At 41.8% G+C, this 16,446-nt stretch overlaps 1 protein-coding gene across 1 annotated transcript in view; it reads left to right on the top strand.

The window, feature by feature from the left end:
• LOC142661295 (arylsulfatase B-like) overlaps nt 1–16,446 on the top strand; it is a 181,169-nt gene that overhangs the window by 99,945 nt on the left and 64,778 nt on the right. Inside the window, exon 6 of the mRNA XM_075838706.1 lies at nt 6,110–6,180. Coding sequence (XP_075694821.1) covers nt 6,110–6,180 — 71 coding nt within the window. The remainder of the gene's footprint in view (nt 1–6,109; nt 6,181–16,446) is intronic.

Raw genomic sequence — 16,446 nt, 5'->3', positions numbered from 1 at the left:
GTCCATATATGGACAGTAATGCCAGGAGCAGAGGAGGAGTCCCAGGCAGAGCGCTAGAAGCAGCTCTACTCCGGGATTCCATGTCTGGGGAAGCCCCTGACCGTCAGTGGCTTCCCCAGAGACTGCGTCCCTTAGAAGAGCTGCTTCTTGCGCTCTGCCTGGGACGCTTCTCTCATCCTGACTTCACTGTCCATATATGGACAATCCTGTCAGGAGAACAAAAGGCGTCCCAAGCAGAGCGCTAGAAGCGGCTCTGCTCCGGGACGCTGTCTATCGGGGAAGCCCCTGACATCACTGTCCATATATGGACAGTGTTGTCCCAGGCAGAGTTCTAGTAGCGCTCTGCCCAGGACTTTGGCTCTGTTTGGGATTCCCCAGAGTACTGGAGCAGAGCCTTTTCTAGCGCTCTGCCCGGGAATTTAGCTCTGCTCCAGACATTACTATCCATATATAGATAGTGATGTCAGGAGCATAGCAGGAGTCCCAGGCAGAGTGCTAGTAGTGCTCTGCCTAGGACTATGGCTCTGGGGTTGCCCCTGAGAACACTGTCCATATATGGACAGTGATGTCAGGGGCTTCTCCTGAAGCGGAGTCCCCAGTCAGAGCGTCAGCAATGCTCTGGCTGGGGATTCCACTCTTAGAGGGAACCCCAAAGGCACTACCTACAGGGAGGGTGGCGGTGTGGCACTAAATTTATGGGAGTGGCACTACCTGGAAGGAGGGCAGTGTGGCACTAGCTACAGAGGGCACTAAATTTATGGGGGTACAAACTGCGGGCCTAACTTCTATATGGGGGCACAAAGTGACGTTTTCTGCCATTTTACTGCCGCCCTGAGTTCCCCCGCAAAGGGGCCTACTAAGTCTGTCGCCCAAGGGCCCACATAATATCTAATATCTATCTATGTAATATCTCTATCTCATCTCTATCTATCTCATATCTATCTATCTTCTATATATATATTATCTATCTACCTATCTAATATATATCTATCTAACTGATCGATAGATAGAGATAGATATGACAATTAGATAGCTATGACAATTAGATAGCTATGACAATTAGATAGATATGACAATTAGATAGATATGACAAATAGATATGACAATTGGATAGATAGATAGATATGACAATTAGAAGATAGATAGATAGATAGATAGATATGACAGAAATATAGATAGATATGACAGAAATATAGATATGAGATAGATAGATACTGTATATAGAGATGGATAGATATATACTGTATATAGAGATGGATAGATATATACTGTATATAGAGATGGATAGATATTAGATAGAGAATAGATTGATAGATGGATGATAGATATTACATTGATGGATAGATGCTGTATATAGAGATAGATGGATAGATATGAAATAGATGATCGATAGATACTGTATATAGATGATAGTTATATATTTATTTCTTTATTATACACTGTTCTCCCTCTCCTGACAGTCTGCCAGGAGAGGGAGAAGTTAGAGGGGGGGTTCCGCGTGGGGGAAGGGAGGTGGGTGCCGGGAGGGGACGGGGGTGCCGCGAGGTGGAGGGGGATCGCCGCCAGTGGGGGCGGGGGTGCCGCGACGATGGGGAAAGTATAGTGTTCATTGAGACAGTTGTCACAATGATCACATTACTTCACTGAGTCTCTGGGCAGAGCTCCATGATGTCAGCTGTCTAGAGACAGCTGTATCACGAAGCTAAATGTCGCTTCAGACCGGCAAACAGGATATCTTTGCGGGATGTTCTGGAATGGCCCTGCAGAGTTAATTAAGGACCGCCCAGACGTTTATAGTCCATGATGGGCGGTCCGGAAGTGGTTAAGAAAAACTAAAAGCAAAGTAAAAGTTGTCATGGAAAATCAATGAAAACATTCACCAGTAATATATCTTGATTCTGATAACTTGCTGCAGCGTGATAACACACAACAAAAGGCATTGAAAAAGTCACGTTTAAAGTTTCTTCCACTGTGTATTTTATGCGTTCAGTCAAGATAAACGTGTGTGTGTGTGTGTGTGTGTGTGTGTATGAGGCATGGTCATCGGTGCTAGACTAGCCGGGGCCAGTATTTCAAAAACTGACAACTTTGTGGGGTTCTCGCATGCAATTTTGTCGGGAGTATACCGAGAATGGTGTTATAAAGGAAAACCTCCAGCGAAATGAGATCCTATGGACGTAAACAACTCGTCAACTAGAAGGGTCAGAGGAGGATGTCAAGAATCGTTCTGACAAACACTGTGATGGTGCTTTAACTAACGTGTCCGAATGCACATCTCATCGTTCGTTAGCGCAGATACTCTATAACAGCCCATAACCAGTTTGAGTGCCATTGCTATCTTAGGCCCCATGCCCACTTCAGTTTTTTCCATTAGGGTCCTAGCAGTTTTTCTCACGGCTAGCACCCTGACCCATTCATTTCAATGGGGCCATGCACACTTCAGTTTTTTTGACGGTCCCTTGCTCCGTTCCGATCCAAAGTAGAGCATGTCCTACTTTGGTCCGAGATTCCGTGACCGTGAGGCCCATACAAGTCAAAAAAAAAATTGAAGGCACACGGAAGGCATCCGTGTGCCGTCCGTGTGTGACGGAGCCGTTGCCTAGCAACCGCCGGGCGGGCAGTAAAACATAACAGAAATATTACACTAATCGGCAGCCACTTGTCTCTATCAACAACTGATAGAGAAAAGAGGCTGCTGATTAAAAATAAAATAAAAATCAGTTCATACTTACCCGGTCGTTGTCTTGGTGACGAGTCCCTCTTCTCCCTCCAGTCCGACCTTCCAGAATGACGCGGCAGCCTGTGATTAGCTGCAGAGGCCGCGGCAGCCTGTGCTTGGCTGCAGAGGCGGTCACGTGGGATGAAGCGTCATCCCTGGAGGCCGGCCTTCTGACGTCAGCCTGACGTGCGTGACCGCCACTACAGACTGTGATTGGCGACATGGATGAAACGTCATCGCTGGAGGCCGGACAGGAGGAAAGTAAGTATTAAATTATTTTTTTTAATTTTTTTTATTACATTAAAATTGTATTTTCCAAGCGCCGAGCATGGTACTGTTAAGGGGGCTGAAAGAGTTACCGCCGATAAGTGCAGCCCATTAACTATTTCAGCACCCTGGACAGTACCATGCTCGGCGCACGGAAACGGAAACACGGAGTGCACACGGCCGATAAAACGGACACACGGATCCGTCAAAAACGTCCGTGAAAACCATGTCAGAAGTGTGCAAGAGGCCTTAGGGAAACAAAGGCAAAAGACACCAGTGGGCCAAAGAGCTCAAAAATTGGATCACTGAGCAGTGGAAAAACATAGCCTGCTCCGATGAATCCATATTTCTGTGGCAACATGCAGGTGGGAGGGTTAGAATTTGGCGCAAGCAGCATGAGTTGATGAACCCTTCCTGTCAGGTGTGAACAGAACCGTTCAGGCTGTTGGAGGTGGAATAATGCTGTGACGAATGTCTCCTGGCATGCCTTGGGTACTCATAAATCTGTGGATGGATGCTTAAACAGTTGGGCTTACCGAAGTATTGTGGCCGACCGTTTTCATTCCACCATGGCAGCTATATATCCTATGGCAGCAGGACGCTTTAGCGGAAACTGCGAGAAGCTATCCTGTCCGCTTGGCCTAATATCCCTGCAGAACAATTTCAACACCTAGTGGAATCTATGCCACCACAAATTTCTGTGGTTCTGAAGGCCAAAGAAGGTCCACTGCCCTACTATATGGGTGTCTCTAATAAAGTGGTTATTCAGTGTGTGTATATATACTATAGCACTAAAGACATGACAAATTAAATTTGTTTATATATAAAATAGCTAAAAGGTCGCTTCTATATATTGAAAAGCAGGTAAAGATGGGAGGTTTCCATGCGTTTTTCCTATTTTTAGGTGTACCACTATTAGGAGTCCGACTCCTCACAATGTAGAACTGATTTAGCTGTCCCTGTACAAGCATGTGACATAAAGAGTGATTACCAGTGAATCTTTTTCCCTGACTGTTCCATATAAAACCAGGATTTAAATAAAATCAGCAGGACTGCCTGCATGTAATAAAGAAAGTAGCAATTTGCCACTCCGATCATTGCTCACTCTTTTAGTCGCTCCCCTGACTTTTGGCACTCATACTGAGTTTGGAAAAATTTACAAAAATTATATAGATGGCAATGAGAAAGATAGGATATTGTGTATTGTATAACTCCAGGTGTTTGTCCATTGCATATCTGAAGGTGCCCTAAGTTCACTCTCTCTTTAGTCTACAGGTTGTAAATATGTGTAGTTATCCATTTAGTTCCCTTTGCTTATATAGCACCAACATATTACTCAGCGCTGAACTCCTAAATGTACACTGCTGCTCATTTATTATCATTTCAGATAATTTAGATAATTTAGATGTTGAAATTTCATCTATGAAGTTCACATAATTAATATTATCCACAATTCATCATTTAGATTGTAAGCTCTTTGGGCAGGAACCTCTCTCCCTTTTTGGATCGTTTGTTCATTTGTTTTAATTATTTGAAATTTTACTTCCCTATTTGTAAAGCGTTGAGTAATATGTTGGCGCTATATCAGTGGCGGATTAAGTAGACCATAAACCCTGGGCTGTTTCCCAAACTTTGGCCCCCCTTCTCCACCGCCCTACCACGCCATGTGCTAGCATTGAAAAATAGGTGTTACAATTCCCCTTGTCAAAGGACTGTGTCCCAACATACTGACAGTCTTCAACCATCGCTGACTGCATCACACTGTTTAGGGACACATCCTCCTGACAAGGGGAATGTTAACACCCATTTGTCTATTAGTCCTGGACTACACCAAGACTTTTTGTGGAATACAAGAATTTCTTATAACAGACATGTCAGGAAAGGTGACTGATTCTCTCTAAATCCAGTGACTCACAGGTTGCTTCTCAGATTCTAGTCGTTCTTTTTCTCTTTACTTCTCCATCCGGTCCAGACCTCATGACGACTTCCCCCGGCCACAACTCATTTCTGCAGAATTCGCCACTCTGATGTCTTCAGCTCCTCACTTTTCCAACATTTCCGCACCTCTAAAGGAAGAAAGACATCTCATGGTGCCACACACGCTATGCCCTCAAATATAATAGCACCATACATTGCGTCCCTGAGTATAATAATACCATATACTGCTCTTCTGAATATAATCCTACCATATACTGCACCCCTGAATATAATATTACTGGGCACTGTGCACCAGAATACAATTGTCTCAAGCACTGTAAAGTAAATCACAATTCACTGTTGAAAGTGCCACACATAATGCCCAGTGTGGATAGTGCCTCCTGTAGTTAGTGCTACAGTGCTCCCTGTAGGAATTGCCAGCCATCCCCAGTAGATAGTGCCACAGTACCCCCCTGTATATAGTTCCACACCCCCCTATAGATAGTGCCATAGTACCCCACTGTAGATGGTGCTACACCTCCCCCAGTAGATAGCGCCATACCTTCCCCTGTAAATAGAGCGCCACACTGGGCTGTCCTAATTCCGACACCGTCCTCTTCTCAAGCAATGCAGACCTAGTCTCTTCTGACCAGGCCTCATCCAGTGGAGCAACGCAGGTGGTGCAATGACATCATGGTGCCGCCTGCATCACAAAAAAAAACACAGAATGGGAAGGAAGGGAACCGATAGTTACCTTGCCTCATCAGCTGTCAATTGTCTCCCCGTCCAAAGAACACGGAAACAATGGAGTCCTATGTAAGGCCTTGTCACAGGGGCTCTCTGCCCCATCTACAAAGCAGTTTTGTCACGTTTTTTGCTGTGATTCACAGCAAAAAACTTGACAAAACTGCAATGTCGTTTTATTCTTTGGTTGGCCATTGTGCCCCTGGCTGCTGCCCTATATGGACCTATGGGGATCCGCTATTGCGCTATACAAATATTATTATTACTATTATTATATGATGGTTTGTATAATTATTATGGTTTCTATGCACTGCTACGTGTCAGTTAAAAAAAAAAAAAAGTGCCTAATGGTTTACTGTCAAGCCAGTTATTTCCTAAATTTATAACAAAGGAAGCTTTAAAATAGAAAATGCAATTAGCAGATGTTAAAAAGAGAATAATGTTTTACTTTTCTGTTTTTAGTGAAGGAAGCCCATCCCCCAGAGTTGAGCTGCTGCATAACATAGACCCTCTCTTTGAGGATAACTTCCCATGTAAGTAACCTATTTCTTTCATTCTTCAGAACTTCAAAAAAGGAGAAAACAATTCTGGCTTCAATGAAGAATGTATAGGGTTAAGGTTTGAGGGCTGGATAATTTCAGGAACAGATGACATAACCAGAGATCTTGCTAAGATTCACTATCAGCTAATATATTGCCCTAGAAATTCTGCTACTGCTCACCCTTTGACCTTATTTAATCCTCACACAGTCACATTAAAATTGGAAAAACCCTCCTGAAAATGTAACTTTTTTTTTTTTAAAGTCAATATAGTTGGCGCATAACTCAGGTGTGTGTGTGTGTATTGTGATTATTATTATTTTTTCAAATCGCAGTTTATTAAAAATTATTAGTTTTTGCATTGCACGTCTATGTATGCTCTATACAAAGAAGCTACAAAGCTCCTCTGTAAGCTGACTCCGTCAGTGAGCTCGACAGACGCCTCGGCTGACCGCTCCTGTGTGCGGCTAACACACAGAACTACCCTAATATCAACCAAATCTAAATTAAGCATTGACCGCAAAATCTGAGGGGTTAACTGGCCGGGTTCGCAAAGACCCCTATGTGTAGCAACCAGAGAGCAAGTATTCCCTGTAAATTGATAAGGAAAGGGGATAATGTGAACAACAGTCTGTTACTCCTCAAGTGCGGTCATCTGATGCCGTACAGGGGCAGGAAAACGATCACAGATTCTCCCCGCACCCTGTGTGCTGCCAGAATTTCCCTGCTGTCCCCCCTCTCCTCCACACAGGCTAAAGTGAGAGCTGCAAGTACAGTATATGCAGCTGCCACTTTAAACATTTCTAGCTCAGGCTACATTGTGGCTAGAGCCGCATTTTGACTTTAAAACAAGTTGTATTCTAGTGGCAGCTGTAGCCTTTAGAGTAAAAGCTACTGCTGCAGCTACCTGGGACCTCCACCGATCAAGAGCATGGAGGTCCCGAGTCCCCTGTTTGAACAGAGTGGTGGTCACACGTGAGCGCTGCTGCTACATTGATTCTCTAAGGGATTTCTGGATCTAGCGAAGTACATCGCTTGGCTGTCTCCGGCAGTCCATAGAGAATGAACGAAGCGGTAGCGCGTATGCGTTCCCACAGCTCGGTTCAAACGGGACTAGGGACCCCCGTTCTCTTGATGGGTGTGGGTCCTAGCAATCAAACACTTTTCACCTATCCTGTGTATAGGTGATAAGTTTGTTAAGGTGGGATAATCCCTTTACTATAAGATGATTGGCCTTCATGTGCCAATCTATTGGCCATGTAAACTGCATACAACAGCTACATTTTTCTTCATTCATCCCTGAGATTTTGAATACCTGTTGCTTGTGTGAAAATGCTCGATCTTAGGGAACAATAACGTAAAAATTAGACAAAGACATAGTCTTTGCTGTAGGGCTAGGCTGGAAATCAACTCCGAAATCATGATTTCTATTGGTGAATAAGTCCATGTGAATCATATTGCGATATCACATTTCTTGCCTTTTAACGTAGAAAACTTGAGGGTCATCCACAGTGACATTTACATCTGTGTGGCTGTTTATCATTACACACATCTAAAATACCCAAAGCATAATGGAAAATGCTGCGATGAAATCACTATTTTTACCAACTGTTAAATAAACTTGTGAGCTCGATATGAGGATTCTCTGCTTCCTGTGGGATAGTCCAACAAGCATAACATCATTTCTCATTGTTCCTAATAAACATCACATAGAAGGATAAACATCCCCATACAGGATCTAGATAATGAGATTCTTTGAGAAGGTTCAAGACTATACACTGGCTGCTAAGATTTTTACATGGCGATGATGCCAGAAAAAAAATCACCCTTCTACCCGTGTGTGTGATTTTTCCTGGTGTATTTAATTTTTTTTCCATACGTTAATATCTTGAGCTCCTAATTACGTGTTGGACTTGTCTACACACACAAAGTGAATTCCTTGGTTTGGCTTATAGCTGCCAGTTTTGTTATGGCCACAATTCCCTGTCCAGGGATTTCCTTTCTCCCAGTGTTTACAATTGACCTGCCTCCTGCTGAGTCTTGTATGTTAAAAGATGTTGACATCAATCCATACATACAATCAAAGCTCTATGTTGGAGTCATTCCCAATAGATTGCTTTAGGAAAAATGAATGCTGTTGAAAACTTGAAAAAAAAATGTGGATATTACCCAAGTCTCAAATAGAGCTGTTAATGGGAAAATGTCACCAAGTTAAAACTTGAAGATCTTTCCAGACTGCTAGTTTAAAATCTAAACTAAGTTATGTTGGCAAATAAAACGTGAGGCATATTTAAGACCACTTTAAAGGTATTTGACTCAAGCCATTATGTTTGGCAATTCCTTATCCCCTTTGGACAATCCCTTTTTGTTAGAATGGTTCCCAATAAGCTGAACACAGGGTATCGTGATGCTGGGGCACATAGTAATCTGCTCTGATCTGGGGGGGGGGGGGTGTCTGGGATCAAGTGTTTAATCCCTTGCCGACATTTGACGTGTACGTCATAGTTGGGAGGGTGAAGTTGGAAGTGGGCTCATTTTATTGCCTCCCAATAAAATAGACTAAAAAAATTGATCAAAAAGTCACATGTACCCAAATGCTACCAATAGAAGATACAGCTCGCCCCACAAAAAACAACCCCTCACACAGCTCCATCAACGGAAAAATAAAGAAAACTGGTTCTCAAGAAAATGGTGAGCCAAAAAAATGTTAATTTAACAAATAGGTTTTACTTTGTAAAAGTGGTAATATATATAAAATAAATTAGATAAATTTGCGATCGCCATAATCGTAACGACCCGCTAAATAAAGTCACGTCATTTTTACCGCACGGTGAACATTGTAAAATCAAAAGGTTTTTTTTCCCATTCTACCCTACAAATAATTTTTTGTTAATTTCCCAGTACATTGTATGGTACATTGCATTTAAAACTACAGCTCGTCTCACAAAAAACACTCCCTTTATACGGTTATGTTGATGGAAAAGTTAAAAAGTTATGGCTTTTGAAAATGCAGGGGAGGAAAAAAACTAAAATGCAAAATGGCTGCGGCGCCAAGTGGTTAATGTTCTCTTGGTAATCAAGGATCACTGACCTAATGTAGTAATATCACTACAACATTTACAAGCAAACTGAATATTCCTGTCCTGTCCATTATCTAACACAAGAATACAGGCACATAGTCCCATGTCAAGACTGGAATTTCATATGGTAATTAAAAAATAAATATATATATGAATACATTTATTTCAGTAATTCAATTAAAAAAGTGAGTCATATATTATATAGATTCATTACACACAGAGTGATCTATTTCCAGCATTTTTTTTTCTTTTAATGTGAGCCCAATTTCAAAAAAGATTTTTAATACCAAAATGTAAACGTACTGAAAAGTATGTATAGTATATGCATTCAATACTTGGACGGGGCTCCTTTTGCATGAATTACTGCATCAATGCAGCGTGGCATGAAGGCGATCAGCCTGTGGCACTGCTGAGGTGGTATGGAAGCCCAGGTTGCTTTGATATCGGCCTTCACCTCGTCTGCATTGTTGGATCTGGTTTCTCATCTTCCTCTGGACAATACCCTATAGCTTCTCTATGGGGTTTAGGTTGGGTGAGTTTGCTGGCCAATCAAGCACAGTGATACTGTGGTTATTAAACCAGGTATTGGTACTTTTGGCAGTGTGGGCAGGTGCCAAGTCCTGCTGGAAAATGAAATCTGCATCTCCATAAAGGTTGTCAGCAGAGGGAAGCATGAAGTTCTCTAAAATTTGGTGGATTTTTTGGGCTGTCTTAGAGTAAGAGAATGAAATCTATGCCTTCTATGAGCAGACCTTTCTTTGCACCAAAGTTTGCTCCATTTTCTGGCTTGAGTATTGATAAATCTGTTGTAGCCCATGCCCACTTCCAGTAAACCATGCCCACTTTTCTCTGTACTTTTCTCTGTACTTTTCAAAGCCAGCAAGAAAAGCAAAAATTATGTGCACCACCATCTTTTGCGACATGTTTGGGTTGAATTTAAAAAACCTGTCATAAACTGATTAATAAATGTGTGCCATAGTTGCTCCCTTAACCAATATGTCAATACTGCAGGACTTTCCAGAACGCATCTGCATAGGCGGTTAACTGTTAGCAGGGCTCAGGTTTGAGATATCTGTTTACAAAGGACAAAAGAAAATGAGAAGTGGAAGAAAAAAAAGTTTCCGGAAGCCTTTTAGCTGGGTTTTTCACTTTTGACTATTCGGTCCTATTAGACAAACAGATATTCTTTAATGAGCAAACAACAAGTAATCATTAAGCGAGTCGTTTGTGTTCGAAAGGCGGTCTATTGCACGTGACCATAATTTCAAATTATTTTCGGCTGTTTAGTCGTGACTGCGAGCGTTAATCGTTTGCCCACACCATCTCTGAACTGCTAATGACTGAACGATTTCTGATTAGACGATGAGATATTGCAGTGACCAATAATAATCTTTCGCTCAAGTAGAAGTGGCCAATTCACAGAAATCCGATTTGATGTTTGATTGTTGCGCGCTATTAAACTTATTATCTCATACATTCAAACGATTATACAAAAATTTGCACGATAATTGCTCCGTCTAATAGAGCCTTTATTCTCTAATCCATAATAAATTGTATGCCATGTTGGTTGATTTGGTTCTGGACGCCTCATTTCTAAAAATGATAGGCCAAGACACATCCATACACAAATGGGTGTATAATATCATAAGAGTATAGTGGACGGATCAGCTGAAGTCAGTGTGGACACTTCCCAATAATAATGTACCAATCTTCCAAACAAAGGATGCAGAGTTTTACTCACAAATGTATAAAAAAATATGCAAAGCTTTATTGAGATTATACAATTAATTGATCAAATCTGAAACTTTTAAAATGGTGCCATTAAATTGGTCTTAATGCAATAATTAAGGTGGAAGCTTGTAACGTGTTTTTTTTTTTTCAGCCAAACTGATTTGATCGTTCCATTTAGCCCACTACTTTTCAATATTTGTACTGCAGCGTTTTAACTATTTTATTTTTTACGGCAAATAAATACCCACTTTTCCCAGGCATTTTATCTGGATGTCTCGTACCACCAATTAAAACTTTTCTATATTCTTTCAATTCATTTTATATTCACCGCAAAGTTTTTTTATATTTTTGTCATACAATCTTGGAAATGTCTGCCTTCTTGGTTTTTAGGATTAGTAGGATAATACTGTTCCACTTTTACTTCAATGCATTTCTCACTGTTGACAATATCAATACTAGGCCCCCAACTTTATCAGCACTATTGTATATTCCCCACCTTACCATGTTGTTGTTTTTTTCTGTTATTTTTATGCTGTGCTTCTTCAAATTTGACTTTTATATAACTTCTGAAAAAAAAGATGAAGCAGACAAGACTTCAAAAAAAGTAATATCTGGAGAATTATGGCTGACTTTCCAAAGAGCAGAACAGAGGCCCACACACATAAATACATGACCCTTTATTCTCTTAAATCTTAGAAATTTTTTAATCCCTCTTCTTCCTCAAGAGTTAGTTAAGAAACTATTTATTCCAGCTGGACTTAACAATTTTTTAGAGTTTCAGAGCAAAAGCGATCCCCTTCCCCACACATCTGTTTGCCAATATCTCCACCCACCACTGATGAAGTTACTCTAGTCTAGGTTATGTGATTACATCACTAAGCAACTAATGTGATGTCATTGCACTTGCGCACTTGCACACCACATGCATTAAAGCCTGGGTCCAGATGCTACCTCTGACCCCTTTTATTGCTATGAAACTTGTCTTGTATCTTCTATTTGTAATCTTAGTTTATTAGATCTGTAAAGCTCTCTTCACACTGTGTTTTCCCTGTAACTGTACTCCAGGCGCATACGTCAAACATACCCGTAGGCTCCCAATATATCGACGGATCCCAAGATTGTCCTCGGTATACATGGAGTATAATCTATTTTTTGCTGGACAGAATCGCGTAGTCGACTATGCTATTCTATCTAGAGACCTCCAGTAAAAAAATTATACATTTAACGACCATCCTAATCGCCTATGGGTGTCTGATGCCACTGTATTCCTGGCCTACATTAAACGTATACATCCGGAAGTTCCAGTGATATCCCCGGCTGGATTTAATCTACACCCAGGGACGGTTAAATGCAGGCTGGTACTCCGGCTGCTACTGAGGGCTCAGACGCGCAGAAGCAAACCAGGCGGAGAGATTCTAGCGCCAGAGACAACATGGGGGTGAGTCTCCTATCCTAACTGTGCGTGTATGTGCGGAGAGCTGGGGCCCCTCTATATTCTGCTGAATGATTAGAGAGGAATAGGCCCCACAGAAAGGAGAAAGCAACGTATCCCACTGTTTGCTTATTTAGTGGAATACATCGCAGCCTTCTGTCAGAGGTATAAGTCTGGAGTCCTCCTGACGTATACCTCCAACAGAAAGTTCAAAACGCATTGTGAACAGAGCCTAATGCCTCATTTAGGCAGGTTTATTGCACTAGTGTTTAACAGTCGATATTCCAGATGTAACACCCGTACCTCTATGGCTCTACTCAACTGAACTCATAGCACCATAAATCCCAATTGTGCAGTAAGCTTGCTTCAGTAGAACAGTAAGGGATCTGGGTGTTACATCTGGAATATGGGCTGTTAGACATGGGTTCAATATTCCTGTTTAACCATATCTTGTTTCTATATTTAAATCAGAAGTAAAAAAGAACCATAAAAGCAAATTGTAGCAATTTTATTAAATGCTTTGATACAAAAGAGGTAATTTTATAATGTTATGAAAAGGTAGATGCTAGATGGTCAACCCACTTTTACTTATACACACGGACAGCAGAATTTTTCTCTTGACCTGATATATTTTTTCTTTAATTCTTTTTTTTCTATTAGCATTTTAAAATACAGGAACAAAAAGCAGGTGCAGGAAAAAGAAATAAGGGAAAATAACCAAACAATGCCAACACAAACTAGTCGGCGACATATGAGGAAACACCTTCTCGGCCAGGGTACTACCACCGTCTAAGACATATATATATATATATATATATATATATATATATATATATATATCAATCTCAATCAATCTCTGTATAGAATGCATTGAGCCTTGTTCTGCAGTATAATAAACATAGTTTGGCGTGTTCTGGAAATTGAATAGTGTTCATAGCTTCTGCTGGTTTTAGGAGGGGGGGGGGTGACCCTATCAGTTATTTTAGTAAAGGACTACTTATGAGAGTCTGTAATTGGTGGCAACATTGACTTGTATACGACCGAGACCAGAAAATGAACTCCAGGAAGCCAGGATCAGTCAGAGTTTTGCAGAGAGGTAATGAGCTCCACCATCCTCATGATGTCGTCAACTCTACACACCCTCTGAATAACAGTCAGTGCAGGGGAATTTTTCCATAGAGCTGGGATGCAGGCCTGACCCACATTGACTAGGTTATGGAGGACAGAAATGGGGGAATATTGCTGGAAGAGGTCATTGATATGTAAGAGGAAAATGGCTAGGGATTTGTTCAAGGAAAGTCCAGGAATCTGGCATGAGATTCTGGGAGCTTCTGACAAGAACTCCTAAAGGGCTGGACAGATATGTGTAAGAATAAGAATGTGCCTACTGCAGATCCACAGGACCAGCACATAGCAGAGTACACCGCGTAAATTGAATGTAGACTCTAAGGTACATAGTACCAACGAGATCGGATCTTATAACTGGCCTCTTGGTATATGCTGGCGAGGCAGGACTTGGGAGTATAAAGAAGTGTGCAGTGTTTCTTCTCGGAAGAGAAAATGCAGTCTGAAGATTAGCTTCTCATTTAGACAGAAAGGGGGGCCATAATCGTCTGGAGGTGAGATCAGGAGAGAGTAGCCAATCGAGACAGCGTGTCAATGCCTGAGAGAAGCACATGCTCTCAAAGTGTTTTGATGTGTGTAGTATGGGGAAGGGAAGTGAGAAAATGGATCCCTCACCACAAGTCTAATGTTGGAAAGTTCATGAGGGCATCTAGGTCAGAATTAGTCTAACTAATGGCCTTTAGAAATAAAATGGCATGCCTGGGAAGTATGCTGTTCAAGGGTGCCCACCTTTTACAGGGAATGTGTCTGCACCAATCTTTTACCCTTTGAAGGTGGGATGCTTCATAGTATCTCTAGAGGTCCGGCATGAGAACTCCACCCCAAGCTTAGGGGTGATGTGAGGGTGCAATGGGAAATGCGTATTGCTTATCAATCCAAATAAATCTATTAATGCCTCTTGAAACTAGTATAAAATAAGACCGATCCATGGATTGGAAAAGCCTGTAGGGAGTACAGAAATTTTGAGAGGACATTCTAATATGCACAGCAAGTGTAAAGTCCTTTGGATCAGCAGCACAGGTCTTCTCCGATGTGGGCTAAAAGGGTCAGATGACTGCGTTTAATGGTAGAGCAGAGGTCACAATAGTTCCAAACCCCTAAATACTTGAATGCAAAGTCGGCCCAGCGAAAAGGGAAAGTTGAAAATAAAGGTAGCAATTAAGGCGTGGGGGGGATATTGAGGCCCTCGGATTTATGGAAGTTCATTTTAAAATTTGACACCTCATTGAACCTAGCCAATTCTAAAAACAGGTTAGAGATTGAGTTAAGATGTTCGGTGATCATAACAATAGGTCATCCACATATGCAATGACCTTGAGCTTAGTCCGTCCGATATGGAGGCCACGGACATCTGGGTTTGAATGAATTTGCTTTAATAAAGGCTCGAAGGGAAAGAATGAAAATCATGGGTGAGCGAGGACAACCTGGTCTTGTCTTATTCAAGAATGGGAAAGTGGGTGCCATTAACCCAAATCGCAGCTGAGGTAAGGAGAGGCCAGAGTCTCGTGCATATTGTGGGAGATGGGCTAGACGTGAAGGAGAGGAACCCGGTCCACAGATTGGACAGAGGTTGTAACGGTTGGTATAAAAGGAACCTTATTCCTGTGCTCTGGCACAAGGGTCTTAGGTGATGGGACCTGTGGAGTGGGAGATAATGGGGACAAAGTTATAGGCTGTGTTTTATGTAGAGATTTAGCCTGATGCAGCTACCTCCTAAATTATGGTGGTTGATTTTGAAAATGCACTCCTTCAGGCAGGCTCAGTGAAACCCCTTTATTAACCGCTCTGACGTTTAATGGGGGTATTTAGAATGCACATTTTCAATGAGGTTTCGGAAGAACTCCTAGATCCCGGAGTATGGCATCATTCAAGCACCAGCGCCATGGACAGGGAAGAGAGATCTTGGAAGCTACTGAAACGCGAAGCATGCCATGATGTAAGAAACTAATAGCATCTATCTCCGCAGAATGAAGTATTGGAAAGTCAGCATGCCCAAGAAAAAAGTAGTACAGTAGGGGGCAGGTGTCGTGGACTGGGGAGGAGTTCGCTCTATCGTCTGGGTGCGCTGCACGGCAGCTATCTGACGGTGGCAGTGAAGGAGTTTAACGTGGCATAGGTAGGAATAGGCTAAGTGGGAGGATTCGCTCGAAACATCAAGCATAGGAGTAAGGTTAAAGTGCGTGCGTGCGCGACTAAAAGGGTGTTTCAGTAATGTCTTCAAGACGGGAAAGGATGTTGTCAAAGCAATTTAATTGCATAGGTAAATGAGTCCGATTTTTTTTCATTTAGCTATATGAATATTCAAATTTTACAATTGTAAAAAATAGAAATGCTTATATGCCTTTTATTTATTAACCCATATCTGAGGCTTAGGCCTCATGCACACGACCGTAGAGGTGTGCACCGTCCGTGACTACGGCAAAGACGGGCCGCGAAGTGTCGTCTGTGGGCCGTCCGCAATCACAGACCGTGTATACACAATATATGCATTGATTTCAATGACCCCGGACCGCAATTGCGGACCGTATTACGACATGTCCTATTTTTTATGCGTTCCGAACTCCAGGCAATGCACAGACTGTGGAAACCACAGTCATGTGCATTGGCCCGTAAGATAGAATTGCAGATAGTATGCGGGCGCAAATGCACGGTCCTGTGAATGAGGCCTTAGACATACAGTAATTGAGATGTTGACATTGAGTAATGCCAATGTGCAGTATGATCTAGAAGCATAAAACAGAAGTTCAGTTCTTTCAATTTAAATCTTTAATCTTGGCTGCAAAAGGTTTGTACCTTGTTGCTATATACCTTATGTATTCAATGTACACATATAATTATACTGCTCTAAGGTAGCATATTTTAATTCCTGTTTCAACCTGATATTTATTTTTT

This window comes from Rhinoderma darwinii, chromosome 1 (assembly GCF_050947455.1).
Source record: "Rhinoderma darwinii isolate aRhiDar2 chromosome 1, aRhiDar2.hap1, whole genome shotgun sequence".
In the NCBI taxonomy this organism is placed as follows: Eukaryota; Metazoa; Chordata; class Amphibia; order Anura; family Rhinodermatidae; genus Rhinoderma; species Rhinoderma darwinii.
Note: the sequence above shows the minus strand (reverse complement) of the source record. Positions and strands in the feature narration are given on the sequence as shown.